The sequence below is a fragment of the Platichthys flesus genome, chromosome 19, assembly GCF_949316205.1.
Source record: "Platichthys flesus chromosome 19, fPlaFle2.1, whole genome shotgun sequence".
Lineage (NCBI taxonomy): Eukaryota > Metazoa > Chordata > Actinopteri > Pleuronectiformes > Pleuronectidae > Platichthys > Platichthys flesus.
Genome location: NC_084963.1, coordinates 6502959 through 6529956, shown reverse-complemented (window position 1 = coordinate 6529956; position 26998 = coordinate 6502959). Strand labels below are relative to the sequence as shown.

General features: G+C 43.5%; 1 protein-coding gene across 1 annotated transcript; it reads left to right on the top strand.

Moving 5' to 3' along the window:
* Positions 1 to 25684, top strand: si:dkey-1d7.3 (transmembrane protein 132C). Its single transcript, XM_062413271.1, has 10 exons — positions 1 to 97; positions 2885 to 3818; positions 9030 to 9176; positions 13255 to 13426; positions 15686 to 15829; positions 18192 to 18400; positions 20237 to 20417; positions 20542 to 20655; positions 20835 to 21026; positions 23301 to 25684. Exons 1-10 carry the CDS (start codon positions 1 to 3, stop codon positions 24795 to 24797), a joined length of 3687 nt encoding a protein of 1228 aa, XP_062269255.1. The 3' UTR covers positions 24798 to 25684.
* The last annotated feature ends 1314 nt before the right edge of the window (positions 25685 to 26998 follow it).

The window sequence follows — 26998 nt, the reverse complement described above, 5'->3', positions numbered from 1 at the left end:
ATGGCCACAACTGGCAACTTCGCTGAAGTGATGCTCAGCTGCGCCCTGAGGTCTCTGCTCGCTGCTGCGGCCGCGGCTGTGCTTGCAGCTGTCGAAGGTGAGTTCTCAGTTCTGCGACTGATTTCCTCTGGTGAGAGGTGAAGAGGCTCCGACGTGTCTCGCTGCAAATAGAAACCACTTCTGATGGTTGGATGAGTGGATGTAGCTCAGAGGCTTCAGCTGTGTTTACAAGGGAACAGTGATGAGGATGAGATGAGCACAAATGCTCCATTTAAATCCTGCATCCGACCACACACACACTGGATCTGTGCTTTATGTCTCCTCTTATTGAAGCCATAATTCTGATTTCAAACATGCACAAGATTTGCTTGAGGCTATTATTTGCACATACTCTTAAATGAAGCCATTGCAAACTTCAGTTGTGTGAGTGGGGAAATATCTCACACTGGGATTATACAACCATTTCCTTGCATGAGGTGTTCAGGTGCTTGTTTTATTTAGAGGATTCAGTGCCGTATTTTCCGGTTTTGGAGCATTTACTGGTCACTGGTCACCTGTGGCCTCTTTCCATTCCATTGTCCCTGTGTCTAAATGGAAGTAGCAGCGTGCTCTCTGCGGTGTGCAGCGGTGGGATTAGAGAGGCCTGAAGCTGCACAGCTGTGTCTCTGCTTGTTTAAAGATAACCTGCGTCGGAGGCTCTGCAGCCACAGTAAGCTCCCTGTCTCTCTGGGACACAGATATCATGCGATACCCTACTCTCTGAGATTGACTGGGTTTAAATCTGCACTTGATATCTACAGTGTGTGTGCATTTTTTTCTCTCCATCATATACACACCGCATGTATGTGGAGGACACAGCTGTGCATCTGTGATGGTAATGCGTCTCTAAGTGATAGAGTTCAGCCTGGATATGCTCTCTGCTCGGGGTTCCGTGAATATGCATGGCTGCCTTATCTTCCAGTCCACTCACAGATGCACCAGCTGTTGTTTTGGCGATTCTGTCTGAGATTGATCTAACATTCACGGAAATAGTTCAATTTGCTCGTAATGTCACAAGTCAGGATACATCAGGGGTTTCAGCCGAGACTCCACAAATTAAAATCTAATCAATCAGAGAAATCCTCAGAAGGATAATTGTGAGCTTTCAATCGCAGGTTTTGTTTAAGACCGAAATAATGTGGTCTTCTAACAGGACTTATGATATTCAAATGTTTTTTATTCTCACTATTTGTCTGTGAGAATAATAATAATAATAATAAATGTCACAAGAAGATCTTTGGCCTCGTCTGTCTGTCCACCACACATATAGAAAAATCCATTCATGGGTTTTTAAAAGGTCTATTTATAGAGAAACATGAGCAACGACAGTGATCTGCAAAGAGGAAGCAAGTGTGCAGTTGAACCGATTTAGCATTTTGTTAAATTTTATCTGTGCCTTAAATCTGCAGAAATCATGAATAATCAATTATTCATAGCAGCCGGTATCTATTCCAGCCTGTGAAACTCAGACTGATCTCTGGAATGTACAAGTCAGCTCCTTCTGTGCTTTCCTCTCCCTGAATACAACATTTTTCATATCAACTCTGACATCTGTACTTTTCTTTTTCCATAGATTCTCCCTTCACTCCATGAAGGGAGTTGATTTACACATATATTCATGAAGTATGGCCGAGAATCAGAAAAAAAGCTAATAACACACAACTTCTCCAACCTTTTGGAGGAGAGGGGAGGTTTTGTTTCTGTTTGAGCTACACATACTCACATTCATTCTGGAGCACTTGGACACACACAGGATGGCGTTTCACCAAGTGTCTTTGGCAGGAGGAAGTGGGAGCTGTCTCATGCAGCATCCTGGATTCCTCCAGTGGCTTTTCCTCCTACACCCACATGCTGCATTTGCCATTCTCTTTACTGCACGGCACAGAAGTGCTGCGTGGAGAGTGGGAAATGTCTATTGTGTCGAGGGATAAGAATAACTGAGACCTTTGGTGCAGAGGATATAAGAGTTGTACCCGTAGTATTCTCCGTTTTTATGTTCGCCAAAACAGAAATATATCCGGATGTGTCTATAAACTGGATTTACTGTGTTTGTTCTCTCACCTGGTTACATTGTGTGCAATAGAAATTACACTGTGCTGCATGTTCCTGGCGTCTATAGATGGCTAAATGCAACGGTTTTGCAGAAGACATGTTAATATTTAAGGCAGGAATAACTTAGGTTTACGGTTGCGTCCCGTATGAGCAAATATGTGCCGAGCGTAAAAAAAGTGTACAAGGATCAGTTGTTTTTTATCGTTGCACAGCAGTTGGCTGTTAAAAGTTAACGATGGCAATGATTCACTAATTACTTTTAAAATGAGTCTGTTCAAATGTGCACATCCTCGAAAATCCATCACATCTGCAGGCAGAGCTGTAAAAGACAGAATTACAGTCACCTCACACTCACTGGGTTTCATGATCCGACCCCCTCAGATGTGCCTGAACACCTCCGACTCTCTCCTGTTTGTCTCACAGCTCTCGTTCGTCCCTACACCACAAACACCTTTTCTCACAGTCTGTCTTTGCTTTTCAATGCAGGAACAACACCTGGAAATGGTCCATTGCCTTTCCCCTCAGTCCCACCACCCTTCGTACCCTGAGATGACCACTCAACCCCAACGGCTCCCCGCCACCCCTTCTCCACCTTTTAGCTTTGTGTCTTCAGCCGTGATCCCTCTTTCACACCCCTCATCCTCCTCCCGTCAAAATGTTTGTAATGTAGTGGCAGACTGTAAGTGACAAATATGTGAATCTCAGCAGATTTGATGAAACTGGAATGTAGATTTCAAGAGGTGTTTTAGAAGTTACTGCGCTAACCTCTCTTTGTTTGTTCCCTCCCTCCCAGTTGCTGAGTGTCAGAAGGTTGCCCAAGACCTCGGAACGTCCTTCACACCATCTCCAGTTTATCCCACCGTCAACTTTCAGGTGGTCAATGTGGACCATGTGTTCCTGAGGCAGGACAGTCCAGAGTCATCAGTGAACTCCAGCCTGAAGCCTCAGACCCAGACTTTCTACATCACCGGTGCAGGAGCCGGGATCCTGCAGTCAGCCGTCAACGCTTCATACGGCCCTCTGACCGTGGATGCCCCGATCCATCCAGACCTGCTCCTCAGGGGGCGCAGGATCCTGCCAGTCATCTTAGGCCGCCAGGTTCGTTCCTCGTCTCCCGTCGTGAAGATCCTCTTCCACATGCCCGCAGGATCCAAGCTCACTGCCGGGCAAGACAAATCGGAGACAGGAGAAGAAAAGGGCAGGAAAAGTGGCGGAGTCAAGGCAAAGGATGGAGCTCACTGTGTGACGGCGTACGCCTTCTGGGATACGAGGGAGGTCCGTGGGGCTTGCCTGGTGTCACCGGGTGGATTCTGTGTGGCACAGCTCAAGCCGGAACCTGCCTGGTTCAGCTCGAGCAGCCGATCGGGAAGCTCGAGCAGCGAGGCTGGGAAAACTGAAGGAATTAAGGGACTTCAGGGGAACCTTGTGGAGGTGTATTTCCAGAGTCGCAGGGACCAGACGGGCCAGTGCAGCCCGCAGGACAGCCTGCAGCGGGTGGGTGTGGGAAGAGGCAGAGGGAGAGACTCCGGGGGGTCAGGGACGCCCATGAGGCGGATAGGAAGTGTCAACCTGCTCAGAACTCCACCAGGGAACCCCACCTTTCTCCGGCTGAGGCTGGGAGGCGCCGTGGTGATCCAGACTTCCTCCAAGCCGGTGAAAACCACAGATGCGGCAACTTTCTATGTTTTCCTCGCAAGTACATCAACTCTGGAAAGTTTCACACTCAGGTAAGAGATCTACCATCCTGCAAACACAGAATAACTTCAACTTTATACTGTTGGAGCAGCCAAGTCTCAACATTGTGATCTGCCTGTTTTTCTTTGTTATATTTGGAATTCAACATTTTTGGGTCACAAATTTAGAAGCTTTTGGAAGCTTGACTTCTTCATGGAGCTCCCCGAGGATCAGCGGAAGGGAAAAGAAACATTGTGTTTGTGATGAACTTGTGAGCCTGTCGACATTTTAATTCTGAATACGTTGAATATTAGTAATAAGGGCTTTGGTTGAAGCTTTGAAGACATTCAGGTCCACCCTACTGATTGTTGAGCTCTGGAGGTGCTAATGGGTGGATTTTATTACCTTGTCAGAGTTGCTGTTTCCAGTCTTAACGCTAATCTAAGATAACCGACTGCTGGCTGAGGTCTTACATTTCTCAGAAAGACATGAAAGTAGTATTGATCTTCTCGTCTGTCTCTCAACAATAAAGCAAATAAGTGTAATTCCCAAATTGTCAAATGATTCCTTCAGCGGAAAACATCCGCCTCAAAACATTCTGGGGGGATGTGTTTTTGTATTCAGTGAATAAGAAAATACTTTTCTAGTAATTGTTGTAGGTAATTTGATATTGTTATCCTCTGCTGAGCACCTGTTGGAGACCGACCCTCTCGCATTCAAATCCAGTCCGGCCTCTGCGTGTGTGGCTATACATTGCTGAGCAGTTAAAGCAGTCAAAGCCAAGCTTGTGGTAATTTGAAATAAGTCCAAAGTCAAATCTCTGAATCTCTAAAGTCGAGTCTTAACCTCCTTGAGGGGAATTCAACCGGCTTTGCCTTAAAAGCAAAAGGCAGCTTGAGACAATTCATCTTGAAATGTACACATTTTCCACCCAGAAGCTGTATCGATAGTGCTTTTATAGTGAAGACAAAGTTGACATTTGGATTTTGTTTTACATTTTTAACATTTATGTCTTATTCTGTAGAGATTCTTCTGACTAAAGTACATTTTGATGGCTCGTTTACATCCCTTGTCTGGAGCTATTTCAAACCCTATATTTTCAAACCCTGTGTCAGTTTAGAATAAATAAATAATCCACTGCAGTGAAAACAGATACTGTGGTAAATATAACAAGATCAAGAAGTGGCCCTGCATAACTAAATCTCAGAAAATATTAGAATTAGTCCGTTTTGTTGCTGATACAAGTGTTTTCGACTGAGTCACATAAAAATTAAATTATCATCGAAACGTGTGAAGCAGCAAAAGAGACCAAAAACCAAATTGAATCATGGTGATGTACAGTATATTTGAGCATCTTCATGAGGGATGAGCTCCATGCATTTAAATGGATACTTAAGCCACTTGAATACTGATGGCGCCCGACACCAAGGCCACGCCGTGAAATGCTTGAGCGCCACCATGACCTGTGTTATCTGCCACTTTCACTGGCTTCATAAATTACTGACATGTTATATCCTGTCTACTTCAACTTCTCAGTTAGTGCGGGAGTTATGAAGAGCATTCATCCATAAACAGGGAAATAATTGGCAAATGATTCACCAGTTTTCATATCTCAACATCCCACTAACATTTCAACAAGGTTCTCTGGGTGTTTGACTTCATAAATAATGCATCGATTTAATGGAGCAGGAAACAAATAACTAACATCTTCCTGACTCCTTTGGGGAAAACTTAATATAAAAGCAGCCACACAAACACACACACACACACACTTCTGTCTAATGTGAAAGTTTCTACTTGCTGCTTTTTGATGCATATCGACGAGTGAAATTGTTTTTTATCAGCATGTTTCAGATCAGTAACGTGTAAAGCCATCACACTGAGGCTGGTGTTTCCAGTCTTTACTCAGCTTAATGGTTTTGTCTGAAACGCAAGACAAATTTCCCTCTAATCCCCTGATTTAGTGATAACCATCCACAAACATACCAGTGCGGCTGTAATCTGCAGCAGGATGCAGGCAAATGGAGAGAAATGCTAAGATGTGTGTATTAATCCATACAGAGTAAAACCTGTGGCTGTGTGTCGCTCAATCCCAGCGCTCTCCATAAATACCATCCATACCGTGCACGAGCACTGACATGGCTGTGCACACACGGACACACACATACACACACAGCCCCAGTGACCTGAATGTGGCTCTGCAGGCATTGTTGAAATTACATGAGCAAGATTTGGTGGAGAGACGCTGACCCTTTAACATCTGCTGTTGTTTTGACTATTTGGAAGGATTTACAGCCTCCTCACCTGATATACCACCGGGTTTGGACTCACTGACCGTGCCGCCGTAGTTCCCGCGGGTCAGTGATTTCACTCCGCCTATTTCCGACTCACTGCCACATATAGAGTGAGATTGGACAAGAGGAGGGTGCTGAGTCCGAGTGGAAGGCGAGCTCTGAGGAGCTTGGCAAAGTGATTGATTCCTCCTGGGAGAAATCCCTGCTCTACTTCACTCTTTGGCCCAAGATTGAGTCCACTCCAGCAGGGTTAGGCCAGATAATCTGTGGCCCTGATTGAAAATGAATCAAGGGGTTAACCCTTTGGGGTAGAGATGATGTGGGCGGACTGCCAGGATTAACCGTGTGCATCTGGGTGTGTGTGGGTGGTGCATGCATGTGCTGTGCAGAGTCCACCTGTTAAGCACTGCAGGCGGCATGTAAACACACTACTACCACACACACACTGCATCCAATTGAACGGTAAACATTCTGCAATAAAATCACGAAAACAGGCTGAATCGACATATCAGTTGGATATTTAAATTTGATATATGCAAAACACAAACGACACAGATAACGCATTGTCCCTTTTTTTTCCCTTTTTACTCCAGCTAATGAAATGAACGGGCAAACAACAGTGTCAGGTGCTTTCCAGCTTTAGAGATTTAATTAATTTGGCAAAACGGCGGCGAGGCATTGTTCATTTTACAGATCGTTATCATTGTGTCCTGCACCTGTGGTGGTGAGCTCCGGTGACAAAGACAAAAGGAAATGGGATAGAAGGGTCTGAAATGAGGTTTCTCTGCAGGGAGGCTCTTGTCTGCTTGTGGGTGAGAAATCCATGCCCTTTTCATGGTTTTGTCCACAACTGATTAACGTCTCTCCCAACATTGCTCGAAAATGTGGAAGGAGAGACCCCGGTGTGTTTGAGAAAGGGCGACAGCGGGGCAGTCTCAACCATTTTGAGAAAATATGAGTGAAAACAGCAGCAGCAGTGAGATGTAATGACCAGTGGTAGTGTCATGACTCCTCCACAGTCAATACGAGCCGCCTGAGATGGTTTGAGCTTCTGGGGCTAAAGGTGCTCATCAGGTGAGACTGTGGAAATGAGGTTGTGGATGTGACTGGTTTGGAAACTCCATGTGGCAAAGCCTTCTGTCAGAAGAACTCATTAGCATATTCGTAAGAAGAAATCACTAAAAAAAGGAAACTTTTTTCCAAAAGTAGTTTATTTAAATCTGGTTTGCCATCTTGACTTTCTTGCTTCTCTGTAAATAAATCAAGGTTTGTATTTGTTGCATTTTGAAAAGTTAATGAAGTTCTAAATGAAAATTGAATATGGGGACTTAGATTTGGCCACAAGGCTTTGATAACTTTGTTGGTATCTACTTCTTTATCCTGCATTGAATTATCAGTTTGTCAGTTTGTTTAAAAAAACAATTCTTGTTAGTGTGTGTGTGTGTTTGGTTGGGTGCGTATGTCTGTGTGTGTTTCTGTCTGCACTCATGCACACAACATTTTGTCTGTCAAACATCTATGACCTTGACCTCAGTCATAGTGGTTATTGATTTGTCTGGCTGCTGTTTGATCACAAATCAGTATTTGTGAACATGTGTATTTTGACTCACAACTTGTGTGTGTGTGTGTGCTGAACATGGAGGGGTGCACACTGACCCTTATTCTAGCATGAATAGATTTTATGTGCGAATGTGTGTTTGTGTCTTTCCATCTGTCACATTAAATGCACTTCGGCTACTTGATGACAGTTTTGTGTCTGAAACGACAAACAACAGTTTGTGAGAACATAAACACTGACAGATGGTTTGTTCTCGGATAGCAGGTTGTTTCTCTAAACCATTACAAGACTGCAAATATAAGAAAAAACGGAATTGTGAGTGATGATTTCCAAGTGGGATAATATGCCAATCTACGATATCTCCAAGTTTTCATTTCGTGGTATATAAATTAGATCTATCGCTGTCAGAGGATGAGGCTGAGGGCTCCAGGGCCACTGAGTACTGTGGAAAACTTCTCATAAATCCTAATTTTGTCTCAGCTCACAGACAGATTGGCAGAAACAGGATTTATGGTAGACGTAATGAAAGTGTATATCTCTCCTTCCCGGTATCATCAGATGAGACATGTGGTGGAGGTATTGATGAACTCGGAATATGTTAACCTTGGATTTCATGGACAATAAGAATCCTTTCATTGCCACATTCACCTTGTGTTACATGCATAATTCTAGCCACACATCATTTTGAGATCTGACTTAAATTCACACTGTTTGAACTCAGTTGGAGCTGAGTGATGCTCTAGAGCAAGCAGAGGCTGAATTCCCTCTGGAAGGCGTCCAGCACCTAGCTGAATCCTTGCCATGAGGAAGTTGGCCCGTTTTGGAAACACGTGAGGCTCCTGCCCTGTAGCTAGGTGTCTGTGTGAGTGCAGATTAGAGAATTGGTGCATTTTAAACACGGATCAGACGTGTTTCCTGTCTCGTGTTTTAACTGCTGTAACTCCTCTGTGATCCTGTCAAACCGTGGTTAACGCAAGAAACTTAGTGGAGTATCGTCTGCATAGAAACGAATCACTCGGTACCCGGGACAGTCGGGTGCCGTCAAGCTCTCCCCGAGTGATGTGTGCATCTGAAGCAAACATCTGATTAATTGATTTCCCAGTTCTCCTCAGGGTTAATGGGAATTAAATAACCCAGTTAGCTCTTAGTCTGCGACACATCCGTCTGTTAGCGACTCACCTTGTTGTACGAACAAACAAAGACATGCACAATGACACGTGCTCAGAATCTAGTCCTTCCAAGACACACACACACATAAACACAGACACTGAAATGATGCAGTGCAGATACTAGATATTGCAAACATACAAAAACATGCAATAAAAGACACAAATCATTGAGTATTTCCACTTTATCTATTGTATTGTACACCTACAGTCATGATTCCAAAGCTATGATACTTTTTCCTGCAGGGCGGCGGTGAAACAGGGTTTGTTGTTCAGATCAGCGCGGCCCAGTGACTCAGCGCTGTGGGACGTCCGGGTGGAGCCCGGCAGAGGAGCGACCCCCAGCACCGTCTCTGTTGTCTGCCGGAGGAAGGTCGCCACCGCTGCAAAGAGGTCAGTCCACTGCCATGTCCAGCACCGCGTTAGAGGCCGGTGTGTTCTCACCAGCTGGTTTCAAAGGTTTATTTTTCTTCACAGAAAACCCAATCGTCCTCTTTTATCACTTCCTCTCGCCTATTATTGCCTCTATTTCCTGCGATTTCAATAATCCCAACTGCCACCATACGGGAATGTGATCAACTGTCATGAAAAAAATCTCCTCTGTGTTAGATTATCTTCACAGAGCGGGGGGACAAATTGAAAGTGAGTGATCTCTTTTCCAGACGAAAAGTAATCATTTGCGGCGTTGTTCTGCAACAGATTGCGAACAGGCCAAGTTCACAAAATTGAGTTTTTGTCCTTGTAAAAGAATCTTATACTGCATCTGTTTCCATGCTTGCTGCTTGATTGAGGTGAGAGCAGAACCATGTGTATCTCACAAAACCTGCAGGAGAAGAAATTAAGTTTACAGATTTACACCTGCTCTGCTGGTTGCACATCCATTCCTGCAGAAATTATCGACCTCCAGAGAAACAGGATTTCTAACATTTATTTCTCGAGTCTGCGTCGGGTCTGACCCAATGTTCAGCAACGCAAATCTAAATCATCGCTATTGTTGAATATATAATCTATTTTACTTCTCTCTCCCTAGATTTGAGTTATTTATAGGTGAATGGCTTTGTTTTAGTTTTAACTAGGAAGCACTGAAGCTGATAATTGGACACAGCGCAGAAAAAGAAGATTGATAATTGGGGTCCCCTGTTTTCTCAGTTGGCTCAGAGTTAAAAATAATTTTATAGAAAAATAAAATTTTGCCACTTGGCTCATTAGCTGACTCGGTTCCTTTGAATCCCTTTAAAAGACTTAACAGCTGTCAACCGTGACAATGATGACTTCACAAAAGACTCAGATGAAATCATGAGGAAAATGTCTGTCACTTCCCCGACATTGTTACCAAATAACAAAATAAAAGGCAAGAAAATAAATGTTTAACCGTATTTCCAACTTTTTAATCCTCCAATATGATCTACCCAACATTCGTTGATGTTTGTTATCCTTATTTCATCCAAACTAAATTTCCAATAGTTGTTCTACTTTGATTATCTAAAAAAACCCTGTCCCATATTAATTTCAAACCGATTTCCTCTGCCTGTTTCACCTGATGTTGCCTGATGTGGGCGGCGGCGCACACAGCAGGCGCCACCTCTGCCCAGCAACCTCCCGCCTACACACACTCTCACACAGACACACACACACACGCACACCACCCGCTGTCCGTCCGACCCACTTATCCGTAATCATCCATAATCACGGCTACGTTATCCAGGCTTAAGCGCTTGCACGTTCGGCAGAGGAGATTAGGAAGGAGAGATATTCCAAGTTGTGTCCTTGTACTGAGCCCCCGCCAGGACAGACACACACGCACACACACACACACACACACACACAAACACGCACACACACACACACACACACACACACACACACACACACGGTCTCGCACCACTGTTCTTTGAAGTGATGATATGTCCAGGGCTTTAAACTCCCCCCTAATAGACTGATTTCCAGGAAATAGGGGCATTAACCCCTTCTATGTTTCTGAGTCTCTCTCTCAAGCACTAACCTCTCTAGTCTTGTCCGTCTGTGTCAAATCTGTGCGTTGAAAATCCAGAAAGCAAGCGGACATTTTATATGTTGCTGTGGATCTATAGCTCTATTTCACATGTTTTAAGCGGTGACCAGATGCCAAACATATACCCAGATACAAAGTATACAATAAATGAAAGTTAAAAATGGGACCAAATAAAAAAAAAGCTTAGACGTTGATTTTAAGCTATGTTTATTTGAAACCAGCCAAACTAGCTTAATCTGACACTAGCTAAACCTGAAGCTAGTTAAACATGAAACTAGCGAAATCTGAAACTATTTAAATATGAACTAGTTAAACCTGAAGCTAGCTAAACCTGAAGCTAGCTAAACATGTAACTACATCCAACTGAAACTAGCTAAACCTGAAGCCAGATGATATGTAATCAGTTAAATTCAAAGCTAGCTAAATGTGAAGCTAGCTAAATTTGAAGCTCGCTGTAATCGAGGCTAGGATTGAAAACTATACCCTAGCTCTATCTAAAGCAGATTTTCTACTGAAATTGTTTTTATAAGCGGAACAAAAAATACATAATTGAATTCTAATATAATTATGAGTCTTTTGATTTTAAAATGTCTGCACTAGCTACTTTTATTCTTGAACATCCAGTTCAAAGCTTGTAGGTGCACCAGCTCACGCTCCTCTTCATTAGGTACCTAGAGTGCCACACATAACCTCATAATGGCCTCTTTTATGTTGCTCGTCATTCATTACAACACAGTGATCAGTCCTTGAGTTCCTTTTGATGGGGCGAGAATATACTGTTCACTCTGCATAGGCGGGAGTTTATCCTTGTTTCTGTTGATTTCCACACGTATGACCTTTATTAAATGTGAGTTCTAGCCGTATAGGGGTCTCATTGTTTTTTCCGCGCAAAGTTTTACTCCCCTTCAAAGTGCCACAGCTCCATTCACATCCTGCCCTATTTTCCCTTTGATCACTTCCCACTGACAGATGTGCCCACACACTCTCTCCAGCGTCAAATGGCATTTCTCTGACAATCCTTTGACCAGAATACTCGGCTGAAGTCTCAGTCAGCTCACTCAGAAATCCTCTCTTCACACTCTCACCTCACCCTTCCACCAGCTGATGGAAACGAGACCTCTTGTGGATTGCATTCGTTTTGGGTTCGAACTCCACAGGTTGTTTTGCATGAAATTCTGACCAATTACAAAAACCTCCACCGAAGGAAAGACCCCAGGCATGTCTCAAAGACATAAAGGCCTGGAAGGTTTTTCTAACTTCTGCATTCAGATCAAATTGAAGTTATTGAAGTTGGTCTGAAACGCCTTGAGCAAAACATCTGAGCAGATTATTTCATTGGTTGACATTACCTTGACCTTCTACTGTAAGAAACCTTGGAATTATTTCATCCATTTATGTCCTTTAACTCATAAATGTGACAAGTCTGTAGTACAACACTCGTTCACCTGCACATCCTGTCTCACAAGGATTTTGAAGGAATAGTCTTTGCATATGTTACCTCCAGAATGGACTACTGTGATAACTTATTGTCAAGCTGTACCAATGGTTCATATTTCTTTATGGCTTCTCTGCATTGGCTCCCAGTGTAGAATTCAAACTGGTTTTCCTTGGGTACACAGTCTTTAATGATCAAGAAGATCTTAAGAGCTAAGAGATAAAGAGCTTATAGTACCTTATTATCCCAATAGATCTAAATACTGGCTTACTTTTGGTTCTTAGATTGTCTAGGGTGTAGAAAACGAGGCAGTCTTCAGCTATGGGGCTCCTCTACTGGAAAACAAGCTCCCAGTTTCAGTGTGGGAGGTTCAGGTGACCGTTGAACCATGCCTTGGTTCACTGCTTTCCCCCCTTCCTTTCACTCTAAGATGGGCACCCCCCCAAAGTCTGTGCCTTAAGATATTGTATGTTGTGATTGGATGCTATAAATATAAAATTGTAATTTGAATTGACCTACCTTTGTCTTCTTGTACTAAACAATGTTTTTTAGAGGTTTAATAACAGAATATTATTCTGTTGGATTGCTCCACGATTGAACTCTCACGTGTTTGTCTTGGTTTTATAACGTGGCTCGGCTCTAGTAATTTAAATTCAACAATGATAAGTAACACTAGATTCATAAGGAAAATGATTTTCTAACACCACACTAGATTGACTTTGAAATGGTGTTAGTACTATCTGGAAACTCACACGTATTACTCTTCTAAATGAAGAGGGTTGTTCAGCAAAGTTACCTGCTCAAACTTGAACTGTATGTGGGCAGTTGTTAGCTGAAGTGCTAATTCATGTTCTATTCCTCTTCACGTTTAACATTTCATCTAAATTCCATTTAGTTAAATATTTAATAATCAATGTACCTGTATTTAGTTGCCAATGACTTTCACTTATTTTGAAAAGAAGGCCCTACTAAATGTACTTACTTGTTCTTGGTCATATATATTTAAATGTTTTATTTTCAAACAGGGGTCTTCTGGAGGTTTTGCAGCTCGACTTTATGCCAAGAGAAGCTTCGGAGCAGATGGGGAGTCAGACCATTTCCTGGCGTCTGGAGCTGCCGGGGAATCTCAAGGATGTCGGCATAATGCGGATCTACACGACTCGGAGAGACTACGTGGGGCTGGCCCCTCTGGTCATGGTGAGGACAATATCTGTTTTTAAATGATTTTCCCTGGCTACATCGTACAAGCCCTGTAAAGGATTCTGATTTCACAATCAATTGTTGCTTTTCAAAGGACTAGAATTATATAATTAGTTAACGTGAATCTGACAGACACTAGGAAGAAAATATGTTTCGTCTCAGTCACTTAAGAGATTCACACGCGGGGGAAAAAATCCTTTTCCTCTACGTCAGATTGAAAAAACAGAGCTTTATTCCTTTAAAGGAAAACGAGTTGAATGCTTATGTTTGTTCCAGACCAAATTAATGTCATCACCACATGTGACTGACCCCAACCACTAGATGAGCTGCAGGAAAAACATATTACACTTTGCACATCATTGACAATTGAGCATTGATAACTGAAGTATTACTGATCGGCCCTTTGACTCACTGAATGAAGTAAATTAGTTAAATTAATACTTGGACTTGATCTGACTCTGTTTTCTGAAAAGAGGCCAGTTTAAAACAGAGCTAAACTACTTGACCTGAACTTGATCACTGCAAGCCAGATTACTGCAGAGCTCGAGGACGCAGAGTGGAATGGTGATACTGCTGTTCTGATTGTGCGCCACCCCCCCCGATTCACTGACTTATGTTTGGGCCAGTGTCGCGGGCTGAACTCGACCGTGTCCTTTTTGGAATTGCGGTCAGCAGCTGTAAAGCCGGCAGAGTTCCGACTGCGAAGCTGCCTGGAAACATCTGCCGAGCGGGGGTCTGATGCGTCAGTCCACAAGGGGAAACAAACAACACTCCGAGCTTCTTATACACACACTGCCACTACCTATAGTACACTAAAGAGATTCATCAGAGCTCGTATGAACTGGATAGTTTAGTGAGCAGTTCAAGTGCAGAAATAAAGCTACAACTTACATACTTACAGGAGATGAGCTTCGGCATAGATGAAGAGTAGAAGGTGGGAGATGGGTAGGAAGATTATAAATGTAATCAGGTTGAGATATTACTGTGAATGTGAATCATGATAATACACTGGAGAAGAGGAGGATTTGTTTTTATTCAGGTGAGAGAGACAGTGATATTCATTTTTTTTTTTAGCATATCTGTCCAGCTGGTGTGTTTGTGTGTGTGCGTGTGTCTGTGTATGTATGTGTGTGTGTGTGTGTGTGTGTGTGTGCGTGTGTGTGTGTGTGTGTTGCATCATCGTGATTTTAATAAATTAAGTTTGTCAGCCTGCGCGTGTTCTAATCCTCGTTAGTCTTGGCTAACACCCACTCGCTGCCTGTCATCCCTGCCCCCATACAAATAGTGATTATACATCATAATGCACTGGTTCAGTTTTCAGTTTTTCATGTACGGTGGGAATATTACTGCTGCACATAGAGATATAACAAACGTGTCAAAAGCTCCACTTTCTATTTACTCTTACTCTTATAATAAATTATCCCCGCATACCTGCCCAGAGTAACAATAAACCCGATAAGGGAGGGAAACTTTTTCATTATTTCTCATGCAGTTTGAAGTTACAATATACAATCAACTCTTCTCAAATATAGAAAAATACACCTTCCTCAGAACTGAGGAGAAACTAGAAATGAAGAATTTCATGGTGGCTGTAATCTACTATATCTGCTGCTGCTGTGTTAATGTGTAAATAAACTCCTTCTGTAATTATTTTTTGAAACATGCAGATCCAGTTATAGCAGTGATTCATCTTTGGAAAGGTTTTGCAGTATTTACTTGCAGCTTATATCAGGCAATCAGTTAAGATGAATAAGTCGCAGCCTTCAAACTGCTACAATTACCACAATAAACAAACACTATAAATATGAAGCAAATAAGAATCCGCCACAACTTTTTCTTACCCTAATGAAAACGGCAAAAAGCATTCCTCTCTTTTGTCGTGCGTGGTCGTAGGTTTTGGCAATAAAACAATATCAATATTTATCGCAATATACATTTCATTATAAGCAATATAACAAAGGATCCATATATACACATGTTGCCTGGAAAATATATTTGAGTTTGTTTTAGTTTGTTTCTGTCTCTCCATAAAGAGGAAAACCACAATCTTCACCCAGAAGCAAAAAACAGTCTTTAAACTTTAAAGAAATAATAATGTGACATTTCAGTATATAATAATTGATATCAACTGATATGAACATTATTACAGTGATATCATTTTTGACCGTAACATCCAGCCCCACATGGTTAAAACCTGTGACACTGTTCCAACCTGCATCACTGACCGGTTGTGTATTTGCCCCTCTCCCTGCTCAGAACACTGATCTCTTGAACACTGCCGTGCTCACGGGTAAAGCGGTGTCAGTCCCGATGAAAGCTATGGCCGTGGAGGCCGACGGCTCCGTCACAGATGTGACCAACTCCACCAGCTGCAGGTCAACACAGGAGGACGTCCTCAAGGTAAGGACATCCAACCACAGGCCCATCGGAATGAAAGAGTCAACGTATTTCAAGACAAATTCTCAACTTTGTGTGAACCATAAATATAAAGCTGGTATATATATGTGAGTGTGATAAATTAGTCATGCATGCTGGAAAACAAACAGTCCCTTCATTTTTTGCCAGCTAAGAAACTCTGCAGCGAACAGTATTTAGTATAAGACTTCGATAGACCATCTCTTTAGTGCATTAGTGCCGTCAGACTTCAGTTCATTTAATAGTGTGAAACTGGCAAGCTTGATCGTTGAGTAGTATGCTTCAATAATTGATAAATAAAGTATGTTTTTTAAGCAAATGAAAACAACTTGACATGAAAACACTTTTGCAGCATCTGTCTCTCTCTCTGTGATATTGAATACCAGTGTGAACTCATTATCATCCATGTCTAATTTGCATACAAAGCCAGTTTGCTGAATATTCAATGGAAATTAAACTGAATTTGAAAGCATTAAGTAATTAGATCCACGGTGGTGTGTGACTCCAAGACATTCTTTGTTTATGATGCTCTACAGGTCACTCTCAAGTCTCTCTCTCTCTCTCTTTCTCTCTCTCGCGCTCTCTCTCTCTCTCTCTCTCTCTCTCTCTCTCTCTCTCTCTCTGTTTGTGTTTATGAGAGCAGCCTCTTCCATATGGCATTCGAGCCTGAGCTTATGATCCCACCACTCAGTCCATAAGCACAGAGATTTGACCTTTATGTAATGGATCCATGTCAGTAGCACAGTAAGAGCAGAGGGAAAAAAAAGTGTTTAAGAGAGATGAAGATAGAGGAAGAGCATCATGGGAAAAGAAAAGGATTTACATTCATTTCCATTAGACAACACAGCGGCCACTGGCTTTTGCAAGTGTGAGTCATGTATTGGTGTGTTTTAGTGGGTGAGCTTAAGAGAGTGAGAGAGATCCAAAGAGAGGACGCTGCATTTGTACCGATTTTGTGTATCAGTAGAACTTAATCCAGTTATTATTGTTTCTCTGCTGTCAGTGACCCGGTCCAGACCAGCACCACTGACCAGATCAAGTTCAAACCACAGACTCGGCCTCTGATGATATAACTGCCGCCGGCTAAATTAATTCGCATAAACTGTAGCACAGTAACTTTGAATTTGAATATTTTTGTGATGTCCTGGGAATCATATGGAAATATTAGCAACGTATAAAGTAGCAGAACTTGAAAACAGTTGCAGATAGTGAACTGTGCATCCACGTGCTCCAGGGAAGGTCCCATTTCCTGAGTTATGAAGCTGTTGTTAATGTGCTTTGAAGTCGGAATGATTAAAAAACATGGACAATGGCAACAAAATGTGTTGTGATAATGTTTTTAGAGCATCAAAGCAACACAAAGGACACCTGGACCTCCAATATATATATATATTTATAAATATATCCAATATATATATTCCTCCTTTTGCTATTTACAAACCGAATGAGTTACAAACTGTTAGATTAAAATCTGTCATTTATTTTGAGGATATTGAATATTATACCTGGGCATTTGAATATATATGGGTTATATAAATTGTGTGAGTTTCTGTGTGTTAATGCTCCACACCAGGAGTTCAAGTTGACTTACCTTGGAGCTCATTCCTCCCAATGCGTTTTCCTCACTTTTTCTGCCCCTCCTCCCTGTTTTATTTTTTTCCTCCCCCTCTCCAGTGCTACACTCTATTCTCCAGTCTAGTGCTCTCCAATTACCTCTGTGGAGCCACTGGTTTGTTAAGATAAGTGAGGCGGTGGTGGAGATAGGCCTCCAATCTTAAATAAAACACACACACTCTGCTGTGTCTCACCTCATTGCTCTCACTGGTGGGGACTACAACACCCCCACCTACTGTACGGCGCTACAGGAACAGACGCAAGGCAGAGTTCATTTATATTCAGCAACAGTTTCACCGAGAGCACAGTTGTGAATTTACATGACACGAGCAGAAACACGGTGCGATTCCCAGGCCAGACTTTGGAAGTTGTACAAAATGAATAAAACGTCTGTGTCTGTTTGGTTTGAGCTTATTTGTATTGGTGCCTGTGTTCCGCGCTCTCCTCTCTTTGTCAGTTTCTTACTAAAACTTTCTTATTCATTTTCCACGAGGCTTTGGGCGGAAAAGCCTCTTCGAGTGGAAGCCTCTGGAGAAAGTGTAATCTGAATCTCGGGATGACTGTTCACTCCCAGTTCTAGTCCTGTGATAACAACATGATTCTAAACTTTTAAAAATTATGCTCTTCCCAGAAACGAAGACATTTACAGGCTGGGAATCAAACCACCGACCTTGCTCATTGTCCCCGTCTCACCTCAGGTCTCACCCTCTTGTCTCTTGTGTGTCTTGTCCAGGTGTCGGAGGGCTGTGACTTCATATACGTGAATGGGAAAGAGACGAGAGGAAGCAACAGGGCGACGGTGAACTTCACCTATGGCTTCTTGACTGCCCAGCTGGAGATGAGCGTGTGGATGCCCCGCTTGCCTTTGATCATCGATGTGGCCGACCCAGAGCTCAGCCAGATCAAAGGCTGGAGGGTCCCCATTACCACCGGAAACCGGAGGTACGGTCCCGTTAGACAGCTAAGATTCCCATGAATGAAAAATGTATACACAAATTTTAACTGTTAAATGAAACAGATGTGCAGCACAAAGTTGATATCTTATTATTGATATGCTAGTACACAATGCACTGTTGTTCAATGTAGGGAACACCTTTTATTGTTTAAAGTTATTAAGTATCAGGTCCTTAACTTTGTGTTTCATGTGCTAAACAAGTCACGTTGGAGTAGCAGCAGTGTAAACTTTACTCTCAAAACATTATTTGTTAATGTGAAGTTTAATAGCTTTAATGGATATTGATGTTTTTAATATTGAGGAAGGATTAGTGGATGTTGAGTGGAAGGAGTTGAGGTGAGGACAGGGCGGAGGGAGACTCCGTTAGTGTGTGTGTGTGTGTGTGTGTGTGTGTGTGTGTGTGTGTGTGTGTCTGGGGGAGGGGGGAGGGTTCTGTCGCTGATTATGCAGAGGCATAAGAAATCATTCTTTATCTTTGGTTATTATTACAGTGTGATGTGGATGTCTAACTTTTTGGAGATGTTAACTTCAGTTCATTTGGATTCTTCTCTATTGAGATGTGTGTATCCAATATCTCACTGTTTATACCGTGCAGTGAATGCAGTCAGTGTGTGGTGCTTTAGTGGGCGGGGCAACACATTCGCCCTGGAGGTAGAGGTTAGTGGAGTTTCACTCAATACTCACAGCAAAGTCATTATTCATCACTCGATACTAATGACGATGGCCGACTGATGGGCTGTTAGTTCTCTCCAGGGTTAAAACTCTTATGGACTTTCATTTCCCAACACATTCAATACCTGGCTCTAGACTAACTAGGTCAGAAAACCCTCTGGTGTCGGATTGTAACGGCTCGTCTGGGTTCATGATGAAAGAATTATGGAACTAATTTGTGCGATGCTGTGTGCATATCCTGAATGTGGGAGAGAGAGCTCCCCAAGCACAGACACCAGTCTTGAGTGTGTATCTTTACGTTTTTTCTGTTGAAAACATATTAAAAATAAATACTTTTACTCAATTCAATTAATAAACTTTTAAAGATACTGTCTTTATTGATTATGTAGCCCAGGGACCCATTGGAAGAACTATGGGCTCAAGGGTCAAAGAATTAATAAGGAGGCCGAGTAACCAACGCATCGAGAACTGGCATAAAAACTTGTTTAAGTGTTTTGGAAACCAGGAAGTCAGACTCTGAATGTTGCTTTGTATGCTGCAATTAATAACTATTAAAAAACAAGCAGAGAGTATTCTCTGTAGGTGGGAAGCTGCTACAATATAAATAAACTCCAGAGTTTGATGAAAATCATTGAAGGAAGAGTTTGATTTAACTCAGGCAGCTTCTCCATCACATGTTAAGCCCTGACCCCAGGCTAGATAATAATTACGTGTATTTGTATTGTATTTCTTGACGGGAGCTTTCCGCCTGCAAAGTGAAAGCGCATCCACCGACCCTCCAGCCCACCTGTGGAGCAGCACTCGGCGGACCTCTTGTGCTTATGATAATATGATGATCATCGCCGAAGGGGTTGAGGATGATTCACCGTTTATCCCCCCCCATAAACAAACCAGTCAGCCATCGGGATCCCGGTTCATTTGATTTGAAATTCATTCAGAGGGAAAGGTCACTCAGCGTGTGTTGTGTCCCTACGACAGCAGGAAACCACATTCCGCTGTTCAGATCAGATTAACCACAGGAGATTTCAGGGTCAATAGTTCTATCGTGTCATGTATCTGAGTGAAACAACAAAAAGGCTTGTTTCCCAAATCTCCCCTCTGAAGTGTTGTACTGTGGCTCATTGTGTTTGATTGCATTTGTGTGTCTGCAGGTCTACATGGGACAGTGAGGAAGAGGAGGAGATGAGGAAAGGCCGAGGCTGCATGCTGCAGTACCAGCACTCTGCACTCCGGGTGCTCACGCCCTTCGTGGCCCAGGCTGACGGTGAGGTAATGCCTGACCCGCTAACTGGAGCCGAGCCTGTCGACTACTTCCTGGGTCCCGACTGGAAGGTGAGCACATGTGACATGCCTCCACTCACCACCAGGATTTAGTCTCCATTCATGTCTTAAAAGTTTGAACAGCAGAACTGATGGAATGATGATCATCACACGTCTGAATCTCTTTGATTGACAGGTGGACGTGACCAGTCTGGTGCGCAATTCTCTAAAAGTGGCTGAGCCTGAGGTGGCCAGGGTGCAGGACGGGGCGGTGCTGCAGGGGCGGGCTGTGGGCACTACGGCTGTCCAGGTGTGTGTGTGTGTGTGTGTGTGTGTGTGTGTGTGTGTGTGTGTGTGTGTGTGTGTGTGTGTGTGTGTGTGTGTGTGTGTGTGTGTGTGTGTGTGTGTGTGTGTGTGGTTTTAGCAGTTGAAGTGCTCACTATATAAACAGTTCACTTCCTAGTTTGACCGAGGCTGTGCTGGTTGCAGGTGCTGTCCCCCCTGACGTCGGCGGTCCTGGCCGAGAGGGCCATCCGGGTGGTGGATGACAAAGTGAGCGTGACGGAGCTGGGGGTGCAGTTGGTTTCCGGACTCTCTCTCTCCCTGCAGCTCAGCCCGGGGAGCAACAGGGCCCTAGTTGCCACGGCAACCGCGCGGGAGATGATCACGCAGCTCAAGCAGGTAAGGAACTGGAAAATTGTTACACACACTCAAAGGCATAAAAGTGCGACACACTGCGTAGCCGTGCGAGGTGGCACTTGTACTTGTTTTCATGCCTCTTAGTTTTATCGTCAGTCATTTTCAGCCCCTCCACATAACTTTAGAGGGGCCGTTCGACTGCCTGTTAAAAGCACGGGGGGGGGGGGACGAGTGATAAACAAAAGCAGCTCAGTGTGTGGTTGTAAAAGTATTTTCCCTCCAAGTGTCTCTTGATCTGAATGTGTTTCTATTTCAATACGGGAAAAAGTCCAAAACACTTTCATCATCCGAAGCAGACAAACACTTCATGGGTGAGGTAAAATCCAAATAATACATTTATCTAAAGTTAACAACGCTCATTTCAGCCATTCAATGGGAAGTACACAATAAAAACCTCCCATGACCGGTCACTGCAAACCTGTAGACACAGTTTCCTCCGAATGAACAAACCCAGATATACTGAAATCCGATTGCAATAGTCTGAAGAGGTGAAATTGCACAATCTGTCTTCTCTGTATTTAATATGTGTTTATATTTATTTATTGGCTTTTTAAAATTAGTTTTTCTCCCTTTGTATTGAGTTCCTGTGACTGCAGCCAATATTTTGTCTTTGAGTCCAGATATTAAAATATCTCCTCAGTCATTCTTTTTTTAAAGTGTAAGTATTTAACAAACAAGCCTCTGGCAATTTATTCCTCCTTTTTTTATAAAGCTCATCACCCTGGATCACTCCCAGTGTAAAATAATCATCATAGATGCTTTGTGCTGTCAGGAAAAAAAACAATTAGTGATGCTTCTTTTTTATTTGCCCCACTGTACATTTAACATTGTACATTAGAGCTGAGTATTGTCTCTTATTTCTTAAATATTGTATTTAGCACCAAATCATGACGCAGAAAGCCAACAGTGCAGCTGTTTACTTTATTTTGTAATTTAATGTTGATTTATTTTGGATCCTAAATCAATTCATACAAGAAATGGAAAAAGGTCCTGGATAGAAATGTTGTTAAAATGTGTTGTTGGGGTGGACTTGACATTTGGACTGAGGACAGGGGAGACAGCAGTGTTCCAAGAGGACACTCGAAAACCGGCCTTGTTTCTTTGACGGAGACTCAAAGGACATTTTTGCTGGGGATGGAAAAACAGTGCCCCCCCCCCCCCTTTTCTTTTTGCACCATTATGGTTTTCAGCGGATGAAAAATCTCCTGTGTATCGAACTATCCCACATCCATGTTTGCTCAAGTGACATTTAACTGTCCCTGCACAGGGAGCAGAGGCTGAACATGCTCCACCGCAAACAAGGATGATTCACAATCAGCTCTATAAGAAACATTCTGTGAATTCAAATTACCCTTTAAACCTGCAGGGTTCAAAGTGTGCTTTATAAATACGCCCTCTGCAGAAACAAAGATATAATGGGGCCTCTGCAGCGAGCGCTTGAATTAGGAGAATTTCCACGACAGAGCACATTTATGCAACGATGATAGATGAAAGAGGTGTATTGATATTTATATTTTTTCTTTTCTCCTCTTAGAATGTTAACTCATTGCCTTCACAGCTCCGCGTGTCACGGGCGGTCGCCACGCTGTGTGGGAGAGCAGCGGAGGCAGACAGGGCGCACAGATGATCATTTTAGAAAAGCTCACATGCACATTTAGCCGTGGCAGCTTGCCCATTTCTAAAGCAGGCATGGGGCAGCAATTAGGCAGAACATAGCTGCTAGAATGACAGCTCACTTTACCTACAGCACGCTGACGCTGCGGCTGCTCAGCCCCCCCGTCAATAACAAACTATTAGAACCATCCCAGTGCAGATGACCGAGCCAATAGTGTCTGTGGTGGCAAGCTGCTGTTGCTCTGTGCCGCTCTGGGCGATATGTATTCAACACAAAAGACAAAATGTAGGTTGGGTCTGCGGTGACCCAGTGGCTGACATTAGTAACAGGAAATGGGTCATTGTGTATTAGTGGGATTGGATTGGATAATTCTCCTGTTTACATGACCCTCATCACTGATTTCGCTGTTCCTGCTCAAAGGGCTTCTGTGGTGCGCTCTACATCCGCTTGCTGAGAGGATAATTCATACTGTGACTTCACTGGGCTGTGATTCATGGTACAGCAGCACTCAAATGAGGCTAATCGCAAAGAGATTAGCTCAGGCAATTTAGTGTTATTACCAATCATGGGCATATAGCTCTGAGTGAAGGCATGGGGCAAATATTGATTTGCTGAATGAGTTCTCATGTTCTTTCTTTCAGGAAGCGGTGGTGAGCTGCTGGGTTCAGTTCAGCGACGGCGCAGTCGCCCCCCTGGAGCTGTTTGACCGTAGCATCTACTCTCTGACAGTCACCACCCCAGACGACCGGGTGGCCACGGTACGCCGCACCCCGCTTTCCACGTACGTGGTGGCACAAGGTGAGGGCGAAAGTCGGGGGGCGCTGGTGAGGGTGGAGCTGAGGATCTGCGAGGAATGTCAGAAATCCAAGAGGAAGAGCAAGCTGGCGGTGGGCACCGGGCTCCTCAGGATCAACTTCCAGAGCAGCAGCAGAGCAGGCGGAGGAGGCGGAGGAGGTGGAGATAACGAGGATGATGGTGGCGTATCAGAAGTGGTCGGAGATGTGAAAACGGTGACATCCCAGCGTTCTGTTACAGATATGGATAAGTGGTTGATGAGAAGCATAGTACCTGAACAGCAGGACACCACCCAGGCAGAAACAACCACCTCAACCCCAGTTTCTACGAGATATGTGCAGCCCCGTGTTGTGTGGATTGGAACAACCACCACAGCTGCAAGAGGGACTCCGTCTCCTGCCACTGCCACAACTGCCACCACAGCTTTGAGCACACCAGCCTTAAATACACCAGAAAGCACAGCCAAGCCTGAAGCAACAACAGTGGGTGTTGCTATTAAAGGTGAAGGGCAGAGGAGAAGCTACGGCAACATGCTTGACAACCCAAATTCACCCCCTAACAAAGACATTCCTGAAGCAGAAGAAATGCCCAAACAAGAGCGCCCCAAACCGAAAACTCCCAAAATAATCGAGAGCGACTTCATTCAGACATTCAGAGACATGTCGGACCTGGAAATCAGCATGTACTCCCTGGTGGGGCTGTCCTGTATCGCTATCCTGGCTTTTATAGTCAATTGTGCTTCATATACCCTCTGCTTCCGTAAACACAAGACCCCCGTACAGGCAGGCCCGGCCCCCAACGGGGCCCCGAAGGACCACAAGCACGACTGGGTGTGGCTGGAGACCAACAATCCAAACACTCCAGCCCCGGGTGGTGTCCTAGCTCAAGTGTCCACGCTAAAACGCGAGGCCCGACGTCCCCTGGAGTCCCGTCATTCCACCGACTCCATGGGTCACCGCACCAAGGGGAGCACCCTGCCCACCATCAGCGTCCCCCCCCCTGTCCCCGAACGAACGGCCACCTTGGGCCGCAGCAGGACCACGTCCCAGCAGCAGCAGCAGTTTCAGGGAACAGTAATCGACCCCATGGCGAACCGTTCGGCCACGTTGTTGGCGCGGCCGCACCGCAGCGAGCCGCTTCATTCCCCCACCAGTAAGAGGAACCAGGTGCAGTTCACCACCTTCACCACGCTGGACATCAAGCACTTGGCTGCGCTGAGGAAGAACGGCGTGGACTTTAACTGGGCCAACGGGCAAACGCAGCAGCACCTGATCCCCGCAGAGCCCCAGGCACCTTTACCTGACATTCCATGGCCAGTCGTCACCCTCGGTGTTCACCAGTGAGTGTGTGTGTGTGTGTGTGTGTGTGTGTGTGTGTGTGTGTCTGTGTGTTAGAGTGGATGAATGTGTAAGAGAAAGAGAAACACAGCATATTCTGGTGTATAATCTCCAACAGAAACAAAGTGAACTTTCCTGTTTTGGAAGATAGATCGATCACTTTGTATTTTTCAAAATTTCATAGAGAACATTTTATATATAATAAACTGTGCACAGTTAACGCCTGTAAATACATTATGCACTGCTGTATCCATGTAGACCTACATAGGAGATACTGTGTGAGATGAATTCCTGTAAATACACATACAATATATCTATAATATTACTTATTTCTACATTTCTAACTCAAAATAAATGAATTTTTATCTCCTTTTACTTTTATACAAGTCTTTTGTCCCAGTAGAAAAGGTTCCAGACATTGCTAGTTGTCAGGGTAAATGCAGTATACGGGAGGGATTATTTCTTGTGAGTAATTCTATTCTTTTCCAGCCGTTTCTACTTTTTTTTTCTAGGATTCCTCCCGAGAATAATACCTGAATATTTGTGAGAGAATATGCAACTTTTAGCAAATTATTTTCAGCAATCTGTCGTTGCAGGCTTCACCGGGCTCGGATGCTTATTCAAATCAAATGCATGCTATGCAAATATAGTCTGTGCCGACTTAAATGTGGACACAGTTCCTGAATTCTTTTGGAAAGTTACCTTGGGCTTCGGGTTTTCCCCCGGGGGCTCTGGTTATACAATTTGTAAAAATGTCTAATCTCGGTCTCTTGAGTCGGAGCGATACATATTTAGCTGTGGGATTTTTCATGTGTGAATGAAAAATGACGATGCCTTCTTCTGTGTAACAACCTTTTCTTTTTAAACCAAAATGTGATGTGTTATTTCCTATGAGATCCTGTAATAAAGAACAAACATTTGTTATAGTTCTAATTCAGTTTGATTCATTTATTGTTTTGAAAGCATTGGAGGATCACTCACGGTGAATGGTTTGGATTAAAGGCTAAAGCTCTGCCGTGAATTGGTGGGATTTAATTATGTTTAATCACTATTGAATGTGATTTAAATCTGATGTCATCATTCAACAGAAATGTCCTTTTGACAGCAGCGTATTTGATGTGTCTGCCTGGGATTCGGTGACACTACACAAAATAACCGTTCCACTGAGAGACAGAGGTGAGAAAAGAGGAAGCAATCCTTGTTGTGTGTGTTTTTCCGACAGCCGCCATAAAGAATGACAGGTATTTAATCAATGGCGGAGGCTTGCATGTGAAAACTCACAGCTCATTTGTCCCTTTCTCTTCCTCCCCGTGTGTCTCGGAGGTGACCACAGCCAAAATTACAATCCAGGAGCTGCGGTGCATTCAAAGCATCCGGAGCTTAAAAGAAGCCCAGATAATCTGATGCCCCTGCACCTCCGGGGCTGGCGCTCCGTGGATATGACGGCACACATCACCGCTCCCTGCTGCACAACAGCATCGGATGGATTTGCAGTGTTGATAAAAGCAATTTTAATAACTTTCTCCCAAATTCTCTGCCGTTTTTTCTTTTTTTGTTGTTGTTGTGTGTGTATAAACTCTCTCCCCTTTCCAGTCGATTTATCCGTCCGGGCAGCGGTGAGGGAAGTAAACAAACTCGCCGCGGAGATAAGCAGTGATTCAAAGCCGTCTCTGCGGCGCATCGTGGCCCAGCATCTTCTAATTGTGGAGCTTTTATATCACACAGGATGCAACTCAAAAGTAGAGAAACAGAAATGATCAAGATACCAACGCAACAACTCGGTCACCGAACATGTTTTGTAAAAGTTAGAGTCATCCATTCAGAATCAGAATCAGAAAGTATTTATTGCCAAGTAGGTTTACACCTACAAGCACTTTGCTCTGGTTATTGGTGCATACAATGAACATAGAAACATAAAAACATGAAAACACAATAAATACAACACACATAAGAAAAGCAATAAAAAGAAACAATATATATTTACTCACTATTTACTTCTTATTTACTCCCCTGTTTCTAATATTTATACAAAGTAACATTTATTTAGACATAAGCATATATAAATAAAATATTTATAATAGATAGTGAAATGCAAGATGCAAAACAGTGAACAGTGTCCGATTGCAAAATGCAATGTAATGCAGTATAATATAATATAATATAATGTGTTAATTTAACACATGTTTGACGTGTGGGGGCGGAATACA

What these genes read in the sequence shown, in the direction of transcription:
- si:dkey-1d7.3 (XM_062413271.1), top strand. Translation starts at nt 1, where the DNA reads ATGGCCACAACTGGCAACTTCGCTGAAGTGATGCTCAGCTGCGCCCTG. An exon ending in GTCGCCACCGCTGCAAAGAG is followed by an intron (nt 9,177 to 13,254) that starts GTCAGTCCACTG and finishes ATTTTCAAACAG; the next exon opens with GGGTCTTCTGGAGGTTTTGC. An exon ending in TCCTGGGTCCCGACTGGAAG is followed by an intron (nt 20,418 to 20,541) that starts GTGAGCACATGT and finishes TTTGATTGACAG; the next exon opens with GTGGACGTGACCAGTCTGGT.